General features: G+C 31.2%; 1 protein-coding gene across 1 annotated transcript in view; it reads right to left on the reverse strand.

The window, feature by feature from the left end:
- PAN3 (Poly(A) specific ribonuclease subunit PAN3) overlaps positions 1–26,596 on the reverse strand; it is a 57,625-nt gene that overhangs the window by 13,614 nt on the left and 17,415 nt on the right. Inside the window, exons 4-7 of the mRNA XM_072537403.1 lie at positions 9,815–10,121; positions 9,321–9,722; positions 5,629–5,870; positions 778–997 (exon numbers count right to left, since the gene is read on the reverse strand). Of these exons, the coding sequence (XP_072393504.1) occupies positions 778–997; positions 5,629–5,870; positions 9,321–9,722; positions 9,815–10,121 (1,171 nt within the window). The remainder of the gene's footprint in view (positions 1–777; positions 998–5,628; positions 5,871–9,320; positions 9,723–9,814; positions 10,122–26,596) is intronic.

The following is a 26,596-nucleotide window of genomic DNA, read 5'->3' on the forward strand; positions in this document are numbered from 1 at the left end:
CCATAAACAAAACTCAGATTCATCACCGAAGCAGACCAAATTCCATTGGCCATTCCAGTTTTGCCAAGCTCAGCACCATTCTAGGCGTCGAGTCTTATGCTGTGGTGTCAAAGATAACACCAAAAGCGGAGGGTAAGCTCTCAGTAGCTGTAACTAAATCATCTCTTACTTATATATACTGTCCCATCTATTTCTGAGAGCAAGAAGTCGAAGATGGAGGAAATCACGGCTTTGCAATAATCTAGGACGTCCAGACGCCGATAATTCTCATGTGTATCACCTCCTCCAAATTCTTAACACCGTTGATAGATTAGCTTCAATTCTTCGTGAAATTTCTCGTAAACCAACATTGGCATCTTTCAAGCCTACAATGCCTCCGTTTTCGAAGTTGCTTAAATGACGAAATTGCCGACGACCGCGAACTCTTGTCATTTTAAATTTTTTGGATAGACCAAAAGCAATCCAAAGTGACTAAAAATTACAAATAAACTAAAGTTAAATACACAGTAATACACAATAAACTTTCTTATCTTTTGAGTTTTCGCGAAAAAAAAAAAAGAAAAAAACTTAGTTAAAGATAATATAGCTAGGTCATAAATATTTTTAGTAAGACTTACAAAGAAATACTTTTGATCTAAATAAATTTTTTGCATTTTTTGCCATCAGTATATTTATATCTGAACAAATTCAACAAATATTATGTAGAATAATGTTAAAAAACACATAAACACGTTAGAAAGTTTTAGTTGAATCACTTTTATTAGTGTGAATAGTTACCTATCTCCAGTTTCTGCCCATGTACTTTCCAAATTGAAATCTGGTCGTTCGTTAATAGTAGCCAATTTGGTCATAATTCTAAAAAGGCGGCCGTTTTGTACTTCTTTCGACAGTTCGTGATCGAGTGTCTCGATGTGGTTGTGTAATGTATCCAATTGATTGTAAAATCTAGCACCAATCATGGGCATAAGATCAGTAACGCTTCTTCTTTGTTGTGTACCTAAAATATTGTTTAAAAAACTATTAGAAAGTATAAAATTAGTTGTGTTCTGTACGAAATTTGTCGATATTTCAACTTTTTCTCCCCTCTAAGATTCATGACTTTTAATTAGCACATAAATTGCACTGCATCAATTGTCGGCCTAGACATTCACGCCAAAAACGGTAACCATTGTAAGAATCATAGATATAGTAATAATAAACTAAATGTAGAACAGTGACAGCTGGTTCTATGAGGCAGGTGACCAGTATATCAATCGATTATTTACATTATTTCGTTATTGCATCATCAATTCTTTATTAAATTTTTGAATTTTGCTAAATAACTTTATTTTTGTGACACAAAAATAAAAATATGGTACCGCCCTGACGCCTTATCTTTGTAATTAAGCGTTCTTCATAATCTACCGACCGGATACTCTTCATCTCATTCTCTCAAATTATTATAGTTAAGGCATGCCTCGCGCTTCCTTGTCCAGCATATTACCGTTTCGTAAAAGGAACAAGATAGATCTGTCACAGATGGGCAGGAAGTGATAAAATTCAACCTCAAAAAACCTCTCGAAACTAGGATTCAACTATCCTTTTGAGGCATGCTTGGTTATAATGCCCCCAACGTAATAAACGATAAAGCAGTCGAACAATTCATGGGATTTTTCGATGTAAGTTCCGGGCGTTCTGCCCAAGATTTATTTGAGTTTTTATTTACAAAATTCATAAAGTTTAATTTGCATTGTAAATTAGGTAGTGGCTCAAACATACGATGGGGCTTCTGTGATGTCGGGAGAAGTGAATGGTCTACAGACAAAAATTAAATCTATAGCGCTACAAGCAATGTTCATTTATGGCTATGCACATGTATTTGATTTACTTTTAAGTAACGCGTGCAGCTCAATTCAACAGGTTAAAGTTGTTTCTCCCATTATCCGGTTTTCTTCGTATTTTTCTAAATCTACAAAGCGTCCCCAAATGTTAGAACAAATTGGACGAAATCGTATACCTTCTAATGTAGCAACTCGCTGGAATTTTATTTCACGCGAAGTTCTAACAGTTGATAATAATAAGGATAAATTACTTGAGATCGTTCATTTTATCATTTTTGATGAAAAAACAATGAGAGAAGCAGTAGGTTTAAAAGCTTTTTTAGAAAATCCCCAGAACATATTTTTTTTAGAAATATTTTCATTGATTTTTCATCAAACTGATACTGTTTTTTCTATTCTACAAAATAGACAAACGGACATTGTTAAGACCAGAAATTTAGTGCAAAATACCCTAAGTAAAATACGTGAATTTAGGAATAACAGTACTTATTTTGATACAATTTATGAAAAACTGGATACCGCTACGTTACACTCGAAACGTCGCAAGAATTAAGGCAATTGTTTTTTAAATTCTTTGATCTGTTAAATATTTCAAAATTTCCGATTTTTGCAAAGGAATTTCAGTATAATATTTTTGATATAAATCAACTAAAATCTGAATTATCAGTTCTGTACGGGAATGATATAATAGAAAATTGCGCAAGCCCTTATGAAATGTTGACTTTTTTCACGATAATGATTTTAAACTTTGTATGCCAGAAGTTTTTAAGATTTGCATTTGATTGAGTAATATGGCAAAAATCTTAATTGAAAAATCATTTGTAAAATCACAGGATGAGAACGCTTGCAGAAGAGAAGTCTCACAGAATTTCTTTAATTTATAAAAAACTTCAAATTTTGGAACTCTTAGTTTTCTTTTTAGAATTAATATTTTATGAAGTTTTTGACTAAAATAACTTTAATTTTTAGAAATCAGAAATCATGATTTCCTTCATAATAATTTATTTTCTTTTAAACACGCTTTTTATAAAGAAAAAAAAACATAAAATAAAAAACCAAAAAACAAAGTCTAACCCTTAGTTTATTTAACATAAAAATCAATATTATAATAGTATGAATGTGTTGCTTGTGCGAGTCCATTTCAAAAGGTAAAAGAAATAATAAATTAGACTTACTCACAATCAATTTAATTTAACTATCCAGACGACTGGTTTCGCTTTCTACAATATGCAAAGCATCTTCAGGTCTCGATACAAAGTTAAATAAATGCTGAAATAATAAACCCATATTAGGGTGTTGTCTAATAAAGATAAACAAAGATAGATGATATAAATTAAAGTAATTATGCCAATATTACATGTCTGTGGTTTTTCAAAATGAATAAAATGTTTAAGCAGACAAGGTAAGACCCACAAATTGGTAAAATAGTCTATTAAATTGGTTGAAAGAACATGGTTCAAACTATCCTGTATTGTTGAATGGAGAACTTAAGTATGCTATTGTAATTGTTTGACAGTAAGCGGGGAAGTTCTTGGGGAGACAGATTTTATCCAATGAGATAGGTGTAATGTGATTGTTTGTTAGATGAAAGTAATGTTCCATACCATTGAGTTATTTAAAAGTTATTTATATTTATTCTAGAGATATATTTATGAAATTTGTGAATTTATTGAGATTTTATTTTATGAAGTTGACAGTTGTAAGACAATGAATGAGATTAGATGTACAAATTGTGTGGGTGTGCAATTCTTTCAACTTGCTTTCAACTCTCTTATAATGGCAAATGATTATAAAGTCAAGTATTCAAAATTAAAAATTAGGGACAATTTAAGAGTTTAAGTTTTCTGTGTATCAACACAAAGTGTTTTCTGTGTGTCTTAAATTGTCCTTAATTTTTAATTTTAAATACTTGACTTTACAATCATTTGCCATATATAACAATAGAACTTTATCAAAGAAATTTGATAATTACAAGTTGAAAGAAATGCACACCCACACAATTTGTACATCTAATCTCATTCATTGTCTTACAACTGTCACCTTCATAAAATAAAATCTCAATAAATAACACACATTTCATAAATATATCTCTAGAATAAATATAAATAACTTTTAAATAACTCAATGGTATGGAACATTACTTTCATCTAACAAATAATCACATTACACCTATCTCTACTTCATTGGATAAAATCTGTCTCCTCAAGAACTTCCCCGTTTACTGTCAAACAATTACAATAGCATACTTAAGTTCTCCATTCAACAATACAGGATAGTTTGAACCATGTTCTTTCAACCATCAATTAATAGAGCACCGGCATGTAAGTAAAGTTTTATTTATTTGATCATTTATTAATTTATTACAATTTAATAGACTATTTTACCAATTTGTGGATCTTACCTTGTCTGCCTAAACATTTTATTCATTTTGAAAAACCACAGACATGTAATATTGGCATAATTACTGTAATTTATATCATCTATCTTTGTTTATCTTTATTAGACAACACCCTAATATGGGTTTATTATTTCAGCATTTATTTAACTTTGTATCGAGACCTGAAGATGCTTTGCATATTGTAGAGAGCGAAACCGGTCGTCTGGATAGTTAAATTAAATTGATTGTGAGTAAGTCTAATTTATTATTTCTTTTACCTTTTATTATAATAGTAATTTGCTTACTTGCTTGTTTGTATTTCTCTATATTCAATACATTTACAGTATAAGACTGGTTCTAAAATGAACTTATTACGCGTTTTTAGGTATATTGTTTGCGTACAATAATTTCATTTTGCAACTGATTAATATTAACAGAATCAGTTGTCATTTAGTATGTAATTTAAATTTTGCTTAATATGACTGTACAACGCTGATGAGACGAAGGAAGGGCGAAACATCTTATTCATACCGTCTTGATATGTGGTATTAGTAATTATTTTCAGCTAAAAAACAGCTATTATGAGTATGAACCTGTCACAAACTTAGAAGCCAGGAAACAATTTGTCTCTCTCTATATATCAGCCTACCACGTAAAATAGTATCCGAGCTTTTGCTGCTATTCTTTTGCCAATAAAATTGTTATTTAATATCGCTTACAAGCATTAAAATAAATACCCAGTCCGTCGACGGTTTCACGTAATGACGTCACAAAATCGACCTACAAGTGAAGCAGCTAACCATAGTAATAATATTCCTCAAGTGTAGTGTGCATCACCATCTTGTACTATCACGAGCCGCCCCTGTAGAACTGAAGGACAATAAGTGAAGCATATTTTTACAGTTTAATGCACGTGTTGTCAGCTAGGTCGACACAAATAAGGGGACAAAAAAATGTAAACATTGTTTAAAATTTCACTTGTTTCTCGTGATAATTATATTAAATTTTGTGTTAGTAGTTTTAAGTAAGATAATCTTCTGGGCGAAAAATAATCATTTTTACTTATATGAGTGTATTTTAAATCATAATGATATTACTTTCTCTCCTGTTGCCAGTTGTATTGTATGGAATAATCTAAATAACAATGAAAATGAGGGAAATGTATTCCAAATAGAGTGGAGAAGAAAAAAATAATATTCTTTGAAGATAATGAAATAGAAACTGACATTTTATGAAATAATAGAAGGTCCATGCTTTTTATATTTCCATTTGATATATTTTTTTAAGGACTAAGTTCCTTCCTTTTGTTACCTCTCATTATTCTCGGACAGGACTTTTATCTATTATCTACTTATTCTGCCCTAATCTAACAAGATCATTACTCTAAAATGAATATATTTGTTAATTGTTTTTCCTTAGGAAATTACTTACCTAATAAATACATAATCAGATTGCGGAGATCAGTGGTGTAGGAACGACTGACAATATCTAAAGCTGTAGATATGTTTTCTCTTTGCACAGCCATGGTCGATTTGCAAGCCAGAGCTAGAACCAATTTTCCTAAAGCAGTTAAGTCTTCCTGCTGATAATGTTGAACTAGTGCTATGTGGTTGATGGTTGAATTTGTTTCTTGAAGCACTACATCCATTACTCCTAAACAACTTAATCTTAACCTAAAAAGTTTCTAGTTAATAACGTTTGTGCGTATCTTTATTCCAATCTCAACACATAAGATGTGTTGAACTATTTGTTCTCTGATTGGGAAAACTGCTACCAAAATAATAAACACCGGATGTAAAATGCAAACTAACAAATCTTTAAGTATGATTTACATGATGCCAGTAAATGGCGTCAGTTTCACTGGCATGACAATTTTTGACTGACAAAATCCTTATCCTTTTCACCTTCTCACAGTGTAGGGTAAGCAGCTACACTGAGGAACACCAGGCGGTATACGAGCGTTGCTGTCACTGCTACCGGTGAAAACCGTGGCAAATTAAGAGAAGTACAGCTCGATAAGAAATTCCGGGGTGATAAATGCCTTAGCTGGATAAGGAAGCACTGTCCAGCTGGACTTTTGTTCTTCAGACGAACATGGAAAACTACAAAGAAAAAACGAATAATATAGAGTTGAGAAAAGCGACAGAGTGTACAAGCAGAAATAGAATATATAAAAATGGATATGGAGAGGAGGAAAAAAAGAATGGAGAGGAGATTAACACTGGATAAAAGAGAGAAAAGTAAACTAGCAGATAACCACATCGCGGAATAGGTACAAAGTCACACAGGACTGGAACATCTAGTCAGAGAACAAGGCAGGGATCAAACAAACTATGTCCTAAATCGGTTAATCTCTGAAATGAGGGAGAAAGTGGCCCAAAAACTATAAATGCCGCTTATACGATCACGATCGAGCAAAGAGGCTCAAACAGCTTGAAAAGTGCCATGGATTTAGTAGAGGCCATAAGGGAGGTAAGGAACAAGGCAAAGAGGGAGCAACATATCTACTGTCTAGTAGGAGAAAGCACGGCTTGGGTGGAACTAAGAAAGAATGAAGAAAGCCTGCAGGGTACTGAAGTGGAAATAACACCGGTAATTCCAAATTTCAGAAGGACAGAAAGAGGAAATATTAACATCAAAGGGGACAAGAAATTGTACGCGGCCATGATAAAAGAGGCCAAACAGAAAGTGGGCGTAAAAAACAGCGGGGTCGACATCAAAAAGATGAGAAGGACAGCACAATGAAACCTACGTCTGCAGCTGAGGACCCAGGGACAAAATTCAGAGAGGATGATCAGTTGAAATCTGGAATAGTAAAGAGGGACGGTTTGGGGGAGATACGGTAGTAGTAAAAGCTGGTAGAACAGCGGCTGACACACTGGTGCGGCAGAGAAAGGTGCTGCTAAGACTGGTCAACTGTAAGGTAATGGCACCCAGATATCAACCAATACGCTGCTATTCGTTTCTACACTTCGGCATACCAGGGACAAGTGCAAAGAAAGGACTTGTAGACAAATGTCTGAACTGGGGGGAGGAACGTTATCGACGTTACAATGGCAACTATACCGATAAATAGAAAGGTGGCAGGCAGAGTGGGACGTCTTGGAAAAATATTCACTCACCACATTGGTACATTTTGTTTGAAATTAGTGGAAACGTAACAAAACCAAGAGAGGGGGCAGATCAAACTATTTTGACAGTAGAAGACTCAAGGAAATCCAAGGGATAAAGAGCCCGAAGCTTAGAAGAGGGATACAAGAAAATAAAACATATGGCAGAAAGGAATTGACAAGGATTACCCCCAATGTGGGAGGACCAGGGACTGCCAAAAGGAGAATTTTAATGGAAGTGGTCCACTCTATGCGAAACCGGTATGGCAACAAGTGCTTAACATCAATAAATATAGGAGAGTGCTACAAAAAGCCCAAAGATAAGCACTGCTAAGGGTAGCACGTGCATACAGAACAACATCAACGGTGGCGATACAAGTGATCGCAGGGGTGTTACCCATCCGCCTGATGGTGAAGGAAAGCGAGGAAGAGGAAGAAAATAGTAGCTAGGAATAGCAGCCTAACGGAGTGGCAGAACCAATGGACAGACGAGCATGGAGTGTCTGATACGGCCGAGCACTGTATATTCCGAATGCAGAATTTTAAATGACGACAGAAACAAATTACATAGGAAGCGTAAGCCCAAATATAATATTGCAGGTAGCAATGAGCGGAAAAACTGAATAGGCAATACGGAAGGCAGTAACTCAAATCGTCAGAACGAAGGAAATACTAGAGAGAAATCTGCAGCAAAGGTGTGTGAGAGAGAAAGAGAGATAGAGCGGGAGAGAGAGAGAAAAGACCGACTATTCATGTGATGCACCGGTCTGGAGAGAACCTACCGAGCTATGTGTGCATCTGTGAGAACAACTCCTCTGGGAGGACTGCATGCGGATGGACCCTTCCACCCTGAATCCAACACACGCCAGGCCATCTTCAAGTAAGTAACAGTTATATTCAGGGATTCTACAGTATTCACTGACTTCCCTCGCTCAACCGTTTGCATCTCTCTCTGTTGTCCCATTCTCCATCGTTTAGGCCTCTCTTACTCATGGCGTCGTCTACTTCGTTCTTCCAGGATTTTCTCGGGGTCGTCCTCTTTTCCTCCTTCCTATGGGGCTCCATTCAGTTATTCTCTTTAACCATCTGCTGTCACTAGTTCTTCTTATATGTCCATACCACTTTAGTCTTTTTTGTTCTATGTATGTTAGTATGTCTGTTTCTATTGATGTTCTTTGCTTTATTTCGTCATTACTTCTCCTATCCATTCTTGTTAGTCTGCAGCATCTTCGCAGGCATTCCATCTCTGTTGCTACTATCTTATTGCTGTTTTTCTTGTTTATGATCCAATTTTCAGCCCAATATGTCATAATACTTCGCACTAATGTTTTATAAATCTGTGTTTTTGTCTTAATATTTAGGTGTCTATCCCAGCATACTGAGTTAAGTTGTCGGATTGCTGTTCTTGTTTGTCCTAATCTTTGAGTAATTTCTTCCTCTGTCGTTGCCTTTTTCGTGATTATAAACCCCAAGTATTTGCATTTATCCTTTCCTTTGATTGTTACGTTGTCATCAATCTGTAGATCTTCTATGTCTTCTTCACTTGTAGATAGGTACTCTGTTTTCGCGAGGTTAATATCTAGGCCAGCCTTGGTATATTCTTCTTGTAGTTTCTTCATCATGTAGCTGAGGTCGTCTTGGTCTTGTGCAATCACTACTTGATCGTCTGCAAAGCTTAACGTAGATAGGTATTCGTTCCGTACCGGTACTCCCATGCCTTCGCATTATCTTTTCCAACCTTCAAAATTATAACATCTTAAAATATTACCGCTTTTATATCATTTGAACAATAATATTAGGAAGGTTAATGGTACTTTTCTCTTTGGTCTGATCTTATATCATGAATAAATCTCCATGATTTCCCACCTCCTATATTTTATTAAATTTTTCTCCGAATCTAGATTTTTTTATGTTTTTTATTATATATTTTAAAGCTTGCTAGTTCTGTTTAATATGTACCTTATCTTCAATGTATGATCAAATAAATGATAAATAGCAAAAAAATAAACTTACCTATTTCGGGAATTAATAATAATCTTCGTTGGATCTAAACTTCTGCACGCAAGTGCTGAAGAGTGAATGATTCTTAAAGCTGATGTAAGCTGAATAATGTAATTCCAAATCAATGGTTCAGGAAGTTTATTATTTTGAGTGTGCCGCAGCAGGTTATTTTTCTGATAACTATATGGTCTCGGTGTAGAGCTATCATTTAAGAACGGATCACAATAACCTGGTTGGTCCGGTGAAAAATGTTTGTTCAGTAGTGTTTCTGAACCGGGATGATAGTCGTACACGAATATCATGGAGTTATCACCGAAAGCTTTCGTGGTAAATACTTCTTTCAACTGAACTATATTGGAATGGGTGAGTTTTCTCCACAGCTCGACATATGCCATACATTTAGTGTTAGATAACCTAAAACATAAATATTATAATTGCAACACTTTTTTTATAAAGATACTTTGAAAAGAATAACTAGAAATACTTAAGTAAAAATTAATCAATACCTAAATCCATGGATTCTTCTTAAACAGTAGTGCATACCAGTTTTGATGTGAGTTGCTTTGTACATGGTCGCCTGATAGCCCAAATGAGCCTTATGCAAAGTATTTGATATGGGTTCTAAAGGAAACAGCTCGTGGTAGCTATCTACCTCTTGCGGAAGATCTGGATATTGCTGTGGGTCAGGTTGTAACAAAGTTAATACATTTCTATTTAGAATATCGCTTCGGAGATCTTCGGACAAAAAAAAAGATGGATCTTTTTTACCCGTGTAGACGTTGTATTCAGTTGGTAAGGAGCCACCTACAGTTACTGAAATAAATATTTTTAGGTTATTTATATGGCAATAATTTAAAAACTGTTATACGAAAAATGATAGGATAGATTAAACAGCGCAACGAGATTTTTTTTTTTCGTTCCTGATCGAATGTTTGACGCTCTTACTTAGAGCTCTTTGATTCGCTGATAGCGGTGAATCACTGCGCATTCTTGTATTGTGTGTTGTCAAAGTTTGTTATTGATTTGGCTTTCGTTGCAATTTTCTTCCACTCATTTCGATCTGTGCATATCAATACCCTAATTAGCAAACCTCTTAACTTCCTATTTTGGTGACAACCACTTTTTAATAGCAAGCTCAAATGAAAATCAATTCTCTACAGACTGACAAATCTCCACAGAAAAAATTATTCTGTGTTATATTAAAGAATTAGGGTACCTCTTAACTCCAGTCTGTCGTTTTCATGTTGGCACAACTTCTAACTCCCAGTTGCCATGTTGTTATTCTATGAGAAGCATCTAGGCTGATCGTTCTTTTATTGTTGTTGTATTTTGATGTTATTTAAGTGCCCTTTTGAACTTTAAATATGTAAAAGTAAGTACAAAACAATTGAATTTTTAAGCTTAACCTGTACCATGCAAAAGTAGTTTATAATAATGATTTAATAAAAGCATGGAGATACGAGATTTGCTAAAATTTTATAGGTTATGTCAGCTCGTTAGGTAACTGGAGTTAAGAGTTTTGCACTAATTCTAGGTAGGCGTACTGCACAAAATTTTGTAAAATAATTTCAATTAAGTGAAATATTGCGGATAAATAAATTTGTAGATACGAAGGAGCCTACATAAAGTCATATGTCTACAGTTTATTTCGGAGGTACAGTTGAGGTTTCCCAAACTCAATTGCACTAAATTTAGTTTGTATTTTTTCAGAAGATTGAGAGGTCAAAGACTGCTAAATATGGCACTACAACAAAGCAGTCCTAAAACTCAGCCAAAAAATAATAGTGAACAGCTTACAGAAAGAATAACAGGTCGTTCGGATCAAGAAAATGTTGATTCTACTGATGTAGAGTGTACTGTTAATATCCCAAAGTGCATAAACATTGGCGCATTAGCACCAATAATAATTAATGTACCCCGGAAGAAGAAGAAAGCGAGATGTTTGTTGACCCCAATGATGGTTTTTTATTCACCTTGCCCTCAGACGATATAAGTTTAATGTTGAATCTTGAAAATATAACAGTTCCCGAATCACTTCAAACAAACAATTTTTTTATATGCAATGGATAAAACCATACATAAATTGGAAGACCCAACTCTAAATATTGGCAACAAAATAGTAGAGCAGTTGGAGAATTACGAATATAATACACCTAATCAAAGTGAACCTTGTATTGATATTATTAATAATAATGATATTGTTAATAATATTATTAGCGATGAGCAATCAGATAACAATGAAGAGTATAGGCCCAATAAACGTGAACATAAAATTGACAATGACTTTGATCAGAATTCGAATAAAATATCAAGTAAAAGCAAACGCAGGAAACGACACCAAGTGAATCAGCAAACTTGGAACATTAGGAAAAATATAACAGCCAAAAAATTAGGAAAGGAATATTGCGGTAAAAGAAAAACAAAAAATGGACTGTATGTATATAATATAAAAAAGCTGCTAGAGTAATGGAACAAAGATGCAAATGTAGCAGAAAAGAAAATTGTGTAATCCAGTGTCTAAGACTCACAGAAGATGATAGAAAAGAAAATTTTGAAGAGTTTTGGAAAATGGATTGGCCAGAGAAAATGCTATTGCTGAGGTTTTTGACTCAGAAATCTAACATTGTTCGGGCTCGAGTCCGAAAATCAGAGAGAGAGTAAAAGAAAAAACTCTTGCAAATATTTTCTTAAACAGAATGGTTCTGCAGTTCGTGTGTGCAAGAACATGTTCCTGAATAACTTAGCTATCGGTGAACGGACTGCTCTAAACTGGCAAACAGCAACAAAAGGTAGAAATCCAGATGATCCAACAGATGATCATAAAATTACACTCAATGATGATGAGAACTCTGTCTTTAAAAAAACCTAGAAAACCCAAAGAAGTGGAATCACTTGAAACATTTTTGGTTGGGTTACCCAAAGTTGAATCGCATTATTACCGCAAGAGGACATCGAAGTTATATCTTGAGCCTGGCTGGCAATCAAAAAGAAGTGTGTACACGTTTTATAAAAATAATGGGTGCAAAGAACAAAATGTAACTCCGTTGTCACAATGTAGGTTTTTACAGATTTTTGATGATCAAAATCTTTCTATTTATCAATCCAAAAGAGATGCTTGCGATATTTTGTAGCTAGGACGAGTATGAAACGCATATCTTCTTCTTAAGAAATATGAAGCAAGGATACAAAAAGATGTAGATAAAGCAGACTCAACTTGTGTAACATTCACAATGGATTTACAATCATTATTACTTTGCCCTAAATCTTCAGTATCTACTCTCTACTATAAAATGAAGTTGTCTGTCCACAATTTTACAATTTATAACATAAACACCAAGGAAGGATTCTGTTTCACCTGGAATGAGACAGAGGGCGGTTTGACTTCCAATGAGATTTGAACAATAATTTCAGATTTTGTTTTATCAAACCTGCCCTTACCTGAGGAAAAGGAAAAAATTGTTTTGTACAGCGACGGCTGTTCGTACCAGAACCGTTGCAGTACACTAGCCAATGCGCTTCTTCATATTGTATCTACGAACAATGTAATAATTGAACAAAAATTCTTAAAAGTCGGTCACACACAAATGGAGGCCGACTCAATGCACTCCTTGAACGGAAGTTAAAAAATACAACAGTTCGTGTACCAGCAGATTATATAACAATCTGTAAAGATGCCAGGAAATTCCCTTCTCCATATACAGTGAAGTATTTGGATTACAAATATCTCAAAAATTTTGATAGTCATTTATTTTATAATAGCATTAGGCCAGGCAAACTTAGTGGATCTCCCCGAGTTGTCGATTTACGTGCATTGAAGTATTTACCTAATCAAACAATTCAATTCAAATTGAATTTTTCTGATGAATGGGAAAATATACCCCAAAGAAAAGACAAATTAATTAATCCAACAACACTTCACAATCTTCCAAGTCTTTACACCAAAAGATTATCGATTAAATATAGGAACTATCTTGATTTACAATTCTTAACATCCACTTTGGAACCAGATTTCCATCCCTTTTATGCTGCAATTCCTCACGATTAAACACCTTGTTTGTGTTAAACTTTACTGTAGTTTGTAAAATTTGTTTTTTATTTACAAGTAGTATTATAACTTTAATTAAAATTTGTTGGGTTAAAAATATATTTTTGTATTAATAAACTTTAAAAAAGACTTATTTTCTGGATCACTCTTTTTTGCATTGTAACAAATAAATGTTGTAAAATCACGTATCTCCGATATAGTGTGTGTGCAAAACTCTTAACTCCGTAAAAAACTATAGAATAAAAAAAATTACAATTGGCTATCTGAGTAAAGGATACAAATATATATTTGATATATTTCAAACCAAAAATATGACTGCTAATATAAATAAAATTTTACTGTTTTTATTGTCTCCTATAAAATTTACTATTTTGAAGTTACAAGGTCTGCTAATTAAGGTAGCGATATGTCCCTCCAGTTTCTCACTTTCACGACTTCGATATCTCTCATGACTTGGTCCTCCCATCTCTTTCTACGTTTTCTTCTTGGTATTTCAGTTTCTGGCTTCCATCTGTTGACCTTCTTAATCAGTAAGTCAATTTCCTTCAATCTTCCTCTCATTTCTCCGTTTTCCATTCTTATTGGACCCATAATTCTTCTGAGGATTTTCCTTTCGAATATTCTTAATCTTTCTTCATTCTATAGTGAAAAAAACCCATTAACTCTTATTCAGAGCGTTAGGGTGTTTAAGTATCGAACACATTTCAAAAAACTGCCTTTTCACGAGATTGCGTTCATTGCCAAGAATCTTAACTTCATTAAAGTCTACTTTATGATTTGTGTTAATAGTATGCTGAGCAAGAGCACAAGTATGCTTGGATAAGTTGATATCACTGCGGTGTGTCGTAAGACGCCCTCTCAGTGATCTCCCTGTCTGACCGATGTAACACGAGTCACACTCAGCACAAGGTATGTGATAGATGACATTGACTTGTTCCAAAAGGGACAAGGGTGTTTTAGTTTTAGAAAACAAATTTCTGACCGTCTTGGAATTCTTAACTGCAATTTTAACAGGCACATTATGATGTTTGTACAGTTTAATTAGTTTTTCAGTAACTTGAGAGAAATAGGGAAAAGAGGAGTAATGGGTAGTTGGAGTCTCAAGTGCAGGGGAGAAGACGGAATATGTGCAGGCACTATATATTTATGAACTAATACAGAATATATGGAGCAAAGAAATATTGCCCGAAGAATGGAAGAGGGGAATTATAGTGACAATCCCAAAACAAGGAGACCATAGAATGTGCAAAAACTACAGAGCAATTAAGTTACTGAATATAACGTATAATTAACTGGTATAATTAGAGACAAACAATATATACAGAACAAAGCATAGAGGATTACCAGTACGGTTTTAGAAAAAGGTAATCCGCGATAGACGCTATACATATGCTAAAACAAGTGATACAGAAAACATACGAGTACGACGAAGAAACACATACTTTTTCTAGACTTTAAACGGGCGCTTGACAAACTACACAGAAGAAAAATGATCCAAGACTTACAAGGGAGTAATATACCAAATATAATTATAAGAATGATAAAAATAAAAATGCGAGATTCCCAAGCAATAATAGACACCGGAAGAGAAAGAACAGAAATAATAAAAATAAAAAATGGAGTAAGGAGATGCGTTCTCAACAGTACTATTTATGAGAAGATTATTACCTTCATTACACAAACTGAATGTAATGAAGGTAATAAATTCAAAAGGACTTTTTAAAACATGGTTTGTATTAGCAGGAGTGATAATATTTAAACAAAAGATCAGAAATTCAAAATCTAAGCAAAATCTATAATTATATTATTTCTCTATAATTCATTTATAAAACCAGTAAAATATCACATTTTAAATTTAATTTTCCATATATTTGTTACATTTTTTCAGGTATCTGTGAATAATAAATAAATCTTCTTTGTTATTATTAAATAAAAAAGAATATTTAACAAAATTTTAATTTTGGTGTCAAAAATAAATTAAAATACAAACTGTAAGTTGGCATTCATGACATTAAGGGTTATTTGTAATTTTTTTGGTTGCTATTGTAATTTATTTATAATTTATCAAAATTCAATTGTTTTCTGTTTAAATAATTTTTGCAAAATTATATTTATTAGACAAATTAATTTTTTAAAATAGTGTTTTTTTAAATATGTGTATAGAAGCATAATTTTATTAACTAACCTAAATTTATTTTGTGAGTTACTATTTTTTGCAATTATTAGTTCCACTTTATAAAATATTTTGTATTTTTTTGACTGAAAATAATTGAAAACACAATTGAAAGCTTGAGTATAAAGAATAGTTACCCCTAATAGCCCCTTTTTATTGACTCCAACCCATCCAAATGTATATATATATATATATATATATATATATATATATATATATATATATTGTTATGATGTGTTTTTTGTTTGAATGATGAGCAATGAGTATTTTAATAATATAGGGTTTTTATCGCGGTTCTCAAAGAATTAGTTTGTAAGTACTTTTTTAAATTATCTTTATTATAACTATTATTAAACACACATATATATCTAACCTAGCCAATGTAAATTTAAAATAAACTATCTTTATATTGATATTCTTATAAAACTAATTAAATTCTATAGACAATGTAAAATTTAAACAAACTATCTTCAAAATTGAAATTGTTATGACACTAACTAAATTATATTAACAAAATTTTATACCTTTCTTTCACTGAATGCCTAAATGAACTGTTTTCCACTATATATTCTAATCACCACTGAATGTCTTCGTACTTCGGTTATCCTTGTTTTTGTGAAATTACTTTTTCCAATTATCAGCTTCTACCAATTTAAGATATAGTTTTCTTCACCAGCATTTATATACCACCAAGCAAACCAGCAAACACCATTTATATTTGTTCTTCTTTTCAATATACCAATATCCAATTATTATAAGTTGATTTATACTAATCTCCAATCATAATATAATTTTAATTCCTTCCAATGTCCATCCAATATTCTTCTAATATACTTTTATAATCTTCAATAATTATTTGTGTATAATTATAAATGTGCATTAAATGTATGCATAATTTTTAATCTTCATTTAACTCACTATATTAAACAATTGGACTATCTCCAACTAACTTTCATATTTCTTATTAAACTGCTTGACTGACTTACTAAAACTGTGAACAATTGACTTCACTAATTAATTGTGTCTGTCTTCTACTAACTTTCATAATAAACTGGCCTGACTTCTGACTAAAAACTGCCATCTTGAATCCAAATCACGGGTATTTATATCCTTTTGGATATTCCAGAACCATCTGGTAAGAGATCATGTTCCATTCGTTCTATTAACTTCTATATAGATGTTCTCGAAAAAAATATCTGTTCGATCCACCGCCATAATCATTATTCCAGAATGTTCGACCGTAAACAATGGTCACACTCTGCACTCTGGAGAATTCGTTAATGTTCCATTGATAATTTTGTTGACATTTAGGCTTTTCAGATCAGAATAAACATTCAAATTAGTAACTAACACTCTAATTTAATAAAATACACAATTCAAACAATATATTATTATAACCCCACTTTATATTCCCTATAATTCTTAATTTCTATCTGTCAATTACTTACTGTATGGTTGGTTGCCTAGGCACATGGCTCACTTAACTATATTTACAACATTAAAATACAACTTTTTACACTTATTATATGCTAATTTATTAAAAATGCCCTCACATAAATATATTTTTATTAAATTCTCTAATATATAACTTCTTAAAATAATCAAATACTTTTTTATATCTAATATTATGTAGTATATAACTAAATTAGTATATAATTAGTATATAAGTATATAAATTATTTTCTATAAACCCCAATTGTCACAATACCCCAAAATAATATTTAAAATAAATAATTTACTTATTATTTTTTTAAATATTAATTTTCTCATACCTTATTAAATTTAATAAATCAATTTTTTTTTTTTTATTTAAAATGTGTTAAATACATCCCTGTTCGCTGTCTATATCAAAGCAGAGAACAACGGAGCACAGTTCGGCTATTCTATTCTATGGTCAAACTGTCATGTCAAATGGGGCAATGGATGCGATATCAGAGAATAAAATATAACCTTAATTAAAAATATAATCGATATGGTGTTCTGTTTGTTTATAGACAAAATCTAGGAATTATTTCCATTCAAAATAACTTTCATCAATATAAATTGGTAAGTTTTTGTTTTTCACTTTATTATATTAGAAAGACATTTTTATAGCAATTATAGTATCAATTTTGTGTCTAACCCCAAATTATGATTTTTAGGGTACAAATTAATTTCCATATATACAAAATTCAACAAGTATGATGTCAAATTGATTCAAAATAATGAAATCTACCATCTACCATTTAACAAATCAAGTCTATTGAATAAAATGGATATATCAGTAAGTTATTAGTGTTATTATATTTGTGTTAAAGGTATAGAAATCATTATTCAATCTCTTCATGATATTGAAAAATGTCGTTGATATGAAATATGCCTCTTAGTCTGTTCTCTGCATCTATTAACACATAACTATTTAGTCCATTCTGATTTTCAATTGTATATGGACCTTCAAACATTGGTTGTAATTTCTTACAACGGTTTTCTTTAACATTACTTTTTCTAAGTGAACGAATTAACACTAGGTCTCCTAGTTTTAGTAGTTTTTACTAGTTTTTGAAATGTGATTGGTTTTTTTATATTTCGATTTTGTCTTCTGATATATTTTTCAGCTTTCCTCTTAATTCGGTTATTCACTTTCTGCATTACTTGTTATAACATATCCTGATTATATTCACTAATCCACTTTCTGTTTCCTATATGGCCAAACATTAAATATTCTGGTACTTCCTCTGTATTCAAATTATGTGTATTATTTAAAAAATACTCTACTTGTGGTATATGTTGCTGCCAAGTTTCGTGTTGATTTTGGCACAGTATCCTTAAATATTTTATAACTTCTTTAATATATCTTTCTGCAGGATTTGCCTGAGGATGTCTGATACTTGTAAAATGAATGTTGATTCCCTTTTTCTCACAAAATGTCCGAAATTTTTGGTTGTTAAAATATGTAGCATTATCTATTATGCAATTTCTAAATGGTCCTATTTCTTCGAAAAATTGATTAATATATAATTTTAATGTTTTAACATTTGTTCTAGAGCAGGGATATAGTTTAATAAATTTTGTATATAAATCAACTATCACTAGTATATGCTTTTTCCCTGTTGGACTGAGAACTAAATTTGAAATAAAATCCATGGAAACTGTATTTAGTTTTTCATATACAACATTAGATTTATATGTGTTCTGGTTTTTGAAATTCTTTTCTTTGTTTAGTTGACATATTGGGCATTGGGTAGTAATTTCTTTTGCTATACTTATGTCATTCTTTGCAAAATAATTGTCCCTAAATAGCATCCATAGCTTTCTTGAACCAATATGCATATAATTGTTATGTAAATTTTTCAATATTTTCTTTGCTAAAGTTCTAGTTATTACATATACTTCTATGCCATTTATTATTTTATAATATACTCCATCTTTCCTAAGGACTTTTTGTTTTTCACTCAAATTGATCTGATCTCTTATAATTTCTTCTTTAGAATATAATCCAGTACTTTCTACTAATTGATTTAATCCAATTTTTATTGTTCGCTGCCCTTTTTGTGATGTATTTTCTAACCTTGATAGAGCATCTGCCACTATATTGGATTTTCCAGAAATGTATTTGATTTCAAAGCAGTATTCACTAAGTATTAGACTCCACCGATGTATTCTACTGTTTCCATATTTGTTATTTAATATAGATGTTAAAGCTTGGTGATCTGTTTCTATTGTAAATTCATTACCCAACAAATAAAATCTTAATTTTGTGACACAGTGTATTATACTTGCTAGTTCTAATTCTGAAACTGAGTAACCCTTTTCATGTGGCTTTGTAATTCTTGAAATGAATTGTATTGGGTATTCAACCCCATCATGTATTTGTAATAATACCCCTGATAATCTCTCTATTGATGCATCTGTTCTTAATATGAATGGCTGTGTGGTCAGGATAGTATATTTTCAAATTTGACAGAAAAATGTTTTTAATTTCTTGGAATGCTAGTTCTCTTCTCTGATCCCATCTCCATTTTACACCTTTTCTCAGTAGTTCAAGTAATGGAATTTCTTTTATACTTAGATCTGGTATCATCCTTTTATAATAATTAATTATTCCAATAAATCCTCTTAAAGTTCTTAAATTGTGTGGTGTTTTATATTCCTGAATGACTTGTGTCCGTTCTGGATCCATTTCGATTCCCTTAGTGTTAAGTTTATAACCTAGATATATGACTTCTTTTTGAAAAAATGTACATTTTTCTTGATTTATTTTTAGTCCAACTTTGTCTAATCTATTTATTATAATTTTTAGGTGTTTCTCATGATCTTCAGCCGTTTTAGAAAAAATTAATATATCATCAATGTAGTGAATTACAAAATGTTCATATTGATCCAAAATATCATGAAGACATCTACATAGAGCACTGCAAGATGATTGAAGTCCAAATGGTACTACTTTGAATTGATATACTACTCCATCTATCTGAAATCCTGTATACTGTCTACTTTTTCTTTCTAGAGGTATTAACCAGAAACTATGTTGTAAATCGATTTTAGTGAAAAATGACATTCCTGTAATTCTTCCTAATATTCCATCTATACTCATTGGTGCTTCAAATTGCTTTTCAGTAATCTTGTTAATATTCCTTGCATCCAAACATAACCTGATTTCACCTGATCTTTTTCGTACTACTACTATGGGGTTAATAAAACGTGTGTCTGCCTTCTCAATGATCCCATCTTCTAACATATTATTAATTGTTTTGTTTACTTCTTCTCTGTATTTATATGGTATTGGGTATGATTTTGTTTTAAAATCTTTTTCTTCTTTAACTTTTATACTATGGATATAATTTTGTGCAATTCTATTTTCTTTATTGACAAGTCCCTTGTGTTGCTGCAATATGGAAATGACTATTGATTTATATTCTTCAGGGCAATTTAAAACTTTTATCATATCTTCTTCTTTACAAATAAAATTATTCTTCATTATGTACTCATTATTCCTTGCTTCCAATTTTACGCACTCCGCCTCGTAGGCATCCATCTGCTTAAAATTTCCATTCCTTAAATATTCACTACAATTATTCTTTACATTCTTTTGGGACATTTCCCTATCATCAAAATACATTTCTTCTTCATAAACATCATTATTTTCTTTTAATAATATCCTATCAACTCTTATTCCTTCTTCCACCTCATCTTTCTGCATAAATTTAATTATTTGCCCTTCCAAAGTTACCATTTTTTTTTCAAAATCTATCTTTACTTTCTTCTTTTCCAATTCATCATTTCCCATTAATATATCAACATATAAATCCTTGACAATAAATCCTTGCATATTAATTTCTTTATTAAGAATATTAATTTTAAAATTGGCTAGTTTATCAATTTCACCCAACTTCTTATTATTTGCACCAACAATTTTAATTTTTGGAATCTTTATTATATCTGATAATTTTAATGTATTAAAAATAAAATTCTCCGAGACTAAAGTACTTTCTGAACCAGTATCTATCATAATCTTAATCATTTTATTTTTGGCCAAAGCATTTATATAAATTAAATTAATAGATTCAATAATTTTCTCTTCATCTAAAGAAATAAATTCAGAAGGTTTTTCATAATAGCAATGGCCTAACTTGTAATTCAGAAAGTTTACTGCACAAAATTTTGATTATTAGAATTGTCAGATTGTATCTGACCACTTGGATCTGATGTCCTATGTCTTTCCCTACTATGACTTCTACTCACATTTTCTTGCCTTGTACTATTTCGTTCCCTGTCTTCGCAGCTTCTATTCCTTCGAACACAATTTACCTGTCTGTTATAGTTAGGTCGCTCTGTATTTCTTCTATTGTTAAAATCTTGTCTATTATTATTAGTACTGTTATTAAAATGTTGTCTATTATAATTAGTATTGTTATTACAATTTTGTCTAATTTGATTACTGTTATTATTATTAAAATTTTGTAAATTATTACCATACCTAGTATTATTGTTATATGATTGTCTATATTGTTGATTATCATTTTTATTATATTGAAAGTTATTATTGTTTTTTCTGTTGTTATTATTACTTGTCATATTGCCTCTTTGTATTCTTTGAATAAAATTAATAAAACTATCTATTGTTTGAATATTTTGTACAGTTACTGTTTGGACAACATCAGCATCAAAATGTCTAGATACATTTAAGACTGTTTCATCCTCTCTAAGTGGTGGTTCTAAATATTTTGCAACTGTTATCAATTTCAATGCATAATCTACCATATTTGATTTTAAATTTTGATTATACTTTCCAAAATATAGAATTTCTCTAAATTTGGCTTGCTCTAATTCACCCCAATAATAATAATTTAAAAATTTATTTTCAAATGTTTGAAAATTATCTAAATCATTCTCAATACTAGCAAACCAAGTTGCTGCATTGTCATTTAATGTCATTCTAATATAATCTTTAATATCATTAATATTATTCACAAATCTTAATTTATGTTTTAAACTATTTATGTATACTCTAGGATGCAAATTTTTTATATTACCAGAGAATTTAATCCCAGTCTCATTTGTTAAATTTAAGTAAGGTCTCCCTATGTCTCTCATTTGTGAAATATCATCTATTCTCTGTTCCACATTTCTTATTTGATTACAATTTATTTGGATATTTTGTTGTATATCGTCTAATTTTTCTTCTGTGTTTCTCCTGTCTTCGTTAATTTTTACTTCTAAGTTAAATTTCTGTAACTCTATTTTCTGTTCTATATCTATCTTATTATCTTGAATAATCCTCTTTACTTCTGTCCTCTCATTGTCTATCCTTTTCTTGTAGTCATTCCGTATACTTTTTATTTCATTTGCTACTTTTTTCTCTGCAGCTTCAAGTTTTTTATCCATTTGTTTTACAATTTTATTATTATTATCTTCTATTTTCTTTTCTAATTTTCTATAATTCTCTTCCAATTTCTGTTCCATTTTTTTCATGTCTTCTTTGACTTCTTTTGAATTCTCTTCCAATTTTTTTATGTCTTCTTTGATTTCTTTTGAATTCTCTTCCATTTTCTGTTCCATTTTTTTCATGTCTTCTTTGATTTCTTTTGAATTCTCTTCCATCGTCTTGTTCATCTGCATCATTAATGACATCAAAGCTGCCATATTGACATTTTCCTCTCTTTCTGGATTCATTTCTGCAGTATCTTGTGGAACTTGAACTAAACTCTCCTCTTGTATAGGTTGTGTTTCTACTTCCACATCTTCTTCATTCTTTTTGCTTCTTGTACCTTTCTTTCCTTGAGACATTTTGAGACTTTACTTGTTCAAATATAATTAAAAATAAAATCTATAATTTTTTCTTTCTACTGATAATTAATTTAATTATATGAGAGCACTTATCTTCCCAAACTAATTCTTTTAAATAGAGAGCCACCGCGTTGGGTGCCAAATTGTTATGATGTGTTTTTTGTTTGAATGATGAGCAATGAGTATTTTAATAATATAGGGTTTTTATCGCGGTTCTCAAAGAATTAGTTTGTAAGTACTTTTTTAAATTATCTTTATTATAACTATTATTAAACACACATATATATCTAACCTAGCCAATGTAAATTTAAAATAAACTATCTTTATATTGATATTCTTATAAAACTAATTAAATTCTATAGACAATGTAAAATTTAAACAAACTATCTTCAAAATTGAAATTGTTATGACACTAACTAAATTATATTAACAAAATTTTGTACCTTTCTTTCACTGAATGCCTAAATGAACTGTTTTCCACTATATATATTCTAATCACCACTGAATGTCTTCGTACTTCGGTTATCCTTGTTTTTGTGAAATTACTTTTTCCAATTATCAGCTTCTACCAATTTAAGATATAGTTTTCTTCACCAGCATTTATATACCACCAAGCAAACCAGCAAACACCATTTATATTTATTCTTCTTTTCAATATACCAATATCCAATTATTATAAGTTGATTTATACTAATCTCCAATCATAATATAATTTTAATTCCTTCCAATGTCCATCCAATATTCTTCTAATATACTTTTATAATCTTCAATAATTATTTGTGTATAATTATAAATGTGCATTAAATGTATGCATAATTTTTAATCTTCATTTAACTCACTATATTAAACAATTGGACTATCTCCAACTAACTTTCATATTTCTTATTAAACTGCTTGACTGACTTACTAAAACTGTGAACAATTGACTTCACTAATTAATTGTGTCTGTCTTCTACTAACTTTCATAATAAACTGGCCTGACTTCTGACTAAAAACTGCCATCTTGAATCCAAATCACGGGTATTTATATCCTTTTGGATATTCCAGAACCATCTGGTAAGAGATCATGTTCCATTCGTTCTATTAACTTCTATATAGATGTTCTCGAAAAAAATATCTGTTCGATCCACCGCCATAATCATTATTCCAGAATGTTCGACCGTAAACAATGGTCACACTCTGCACTCTGGAGAATTCGTTAATGTTCCATTGATAATTTTGTTGACATTTAGGCTTTTCAGATCAGAATAAACATTCAAATTAGTAACTAACACTCTAATTTAATAAAATACACAATTCAAACAATATATTATTATAACCCCACTTTATATTCCCTATAATTCTTAATTTCTATCTGTCAATTACTTACTGTATGGTTGGTTGCCTAGGCACATGGCTCACTTAACTATATTTACAACATTAAAATACAACTTTTTACACTTATTATATGCTAATTTATTAAAAATGCCCTCACATAAATATATTTTTATTAAATTCTCTAATATATAACTTCTTAAAATAATCAAATACTTTTTTATATCTAATATTATGTAGTATATAACTAAATTAGTATATAATTAGTATATAAGTATATAAATTATTTTCTATAAACCCCAATTGTCACAATACCCCAAAATAATATTTAAAATAAATAATTTACTTATTATTTTTTTAAATATTAATTTTCTCATACCTTATTAAATTTAATAAATCAATTTTTTTTTTTATTTAAAATGTGTTAAATACATCCCTGTTCGCTGTCTATATCAAAGCAGAGAACAACGGAGCACAGTTCGGCTATTCTATTCTATGGTCAAACTGTCATGTCAAATGGGGCAATGGATGCGATATCAGAGAATAAAATATAACCTTAATTAAAAATATAATCGATATGGTGTTCTGTTTGTTTATAGACAAAATCTAGGAATTATTTCCATTCAAAATAACTTTCATCAATATAAATTGGTAAGTTTTTGTTTTTCACTTTATTATATTAGAAAGACATTTTTATAGCAATTATAGTATCAATTTTGTGTCTAACCCCAAATTATGATTTTTAGGGTACAAATTAATTTCCATATATACAAAATTCAACAAGTATGATGTCAAATTGATTCAAAATAATGAAATCTACCATCTACCATTTAACAAATCAAGTCTATTGAATAAAATGGATATATCAGTAAGTTATTAGTGTTATTATATTTGTGTTAAAGGTATAGAAATCATTATTCAATCTCTTCATGATATTGAAAAATGTCGTTGATATGAAATATGCCTCTTAGTCTGTTCTCTGCATCTATTAACATAACTATTTAGTCCATTCTGATTTTCAATTGTATATGGACCTTCAAACATTGGTTGTAATTTCTTACAACGGTTTTCTTTAACATTATATGCTAATTTATTAAAAATGTCCTCACATAAATATATTTTTATTAAATTCTCTAATATATAACTTCTTAAAATAATCAAATACTTTTTTATATCTAATATTATGTAGTATATAACTTATAAATTATTTTCTATAAACCCCAATTGTCACAATATATATATATATATATATATATATATATATATATATATATATATATATATATATATATATATATGTATGTATATAGTTCAGTCATCAACACTCTTATTTCCCGTTCCATAAGACTTAGCGACAATAATCACAGGTCATCCGAAATCAATTCAATAAGACAAACACTCTTACAAAACGGCTACCACAAAACCCAAATCAATAGAAGCATTCAAAAACTTCTAAACACCATTCCATCCAAAAAAGAAACCTTGCCGCCGGATCAACCCAAAATCTTTCTACCTTTCATTAAAGGTGTCACTGACAAGATCAGTAGAACTCTTATCAATCTAAATATCAAAACCATTTTCACTACTCACTCCAAATTGTCCAATCTCGTCAGATCCGTAAAAGACCAAATCCCCAATGAAGACCATGGTGTCTACGAGATACCTTGTTTCAGTTGCCCACGTACATACGCAGGACAGATAAACCGACGAATCCATAACCGTATTTACGAACATTCTCTATCAGTCCAACATTCCGATACCACTTCAGCCCTAGCCCAACACCATATTCAGACAGGATACAAAATAGATTTCGAAAAAGCAAAAACCATCGCTCCCATCCGCTCCTTAAAATCGAGAATCATTCGTGAAGTCATCGAGATCGAAAAACGGCCTAATAGTTTAAACACGCGCGATGACGCTAAACGACTGCCGACAACATGGCGACCGTTGCTTAAGCGACCCCCCACCCCAACCCACACCGCTCAGGCCACGTCAGGTCAGACCACGTAGCGCATACGGATGGTATAAAAGCAGCCTCACAGGGTGAGACCTAAGACCGGTTGTCACTCGACACTGAGGAGTAGGCAGATTGAGACCTCAGTGCCGTTTGACGGTTCTTGTATTTATACAGAACAAGATACTGGTACGTCACGAGTGAGGGGAGTAGGCAGATTGAGACCCCGAACTCGAACGGACCCATATCCTTCTTCAAAATGGCTCCAAAATGGGTGCCGAAGAGTCGAGCTTTAAATTCTCAACGCGGTTCTTCTCGAGAACTCAGTAATTTTCATTTATCTGACCACGGAAATTTATCCGAACATATATATATATATATATATATATATATATATATATATATATATATATATATATATATATATATTCATAACCACACCCGATGAATCTCCCAAACTAAGCAACGTGGTCAATTTGGTTTTTTTGATTGATAGTAGATTGCTGATCGATTTACAAGATTTAACAAATAGAATT

Source organism: Diabrotica undecimpunctata, chromosome 7 (genome assembly GCF_040954645.1).
Source record: "Diabrotica undecimpunctata isolate CICGRU chromosome 7, icDiaUnde3, whole genome shotgun sequence".
NCBI classification, from domain to species: domain Eukaryota; kingdom Metazoa; phylum Arthropoda; class Insecta; order Coleoptera; family Chrysomelidae; genus Diabrotica; species Diabrotica undecimpunctata.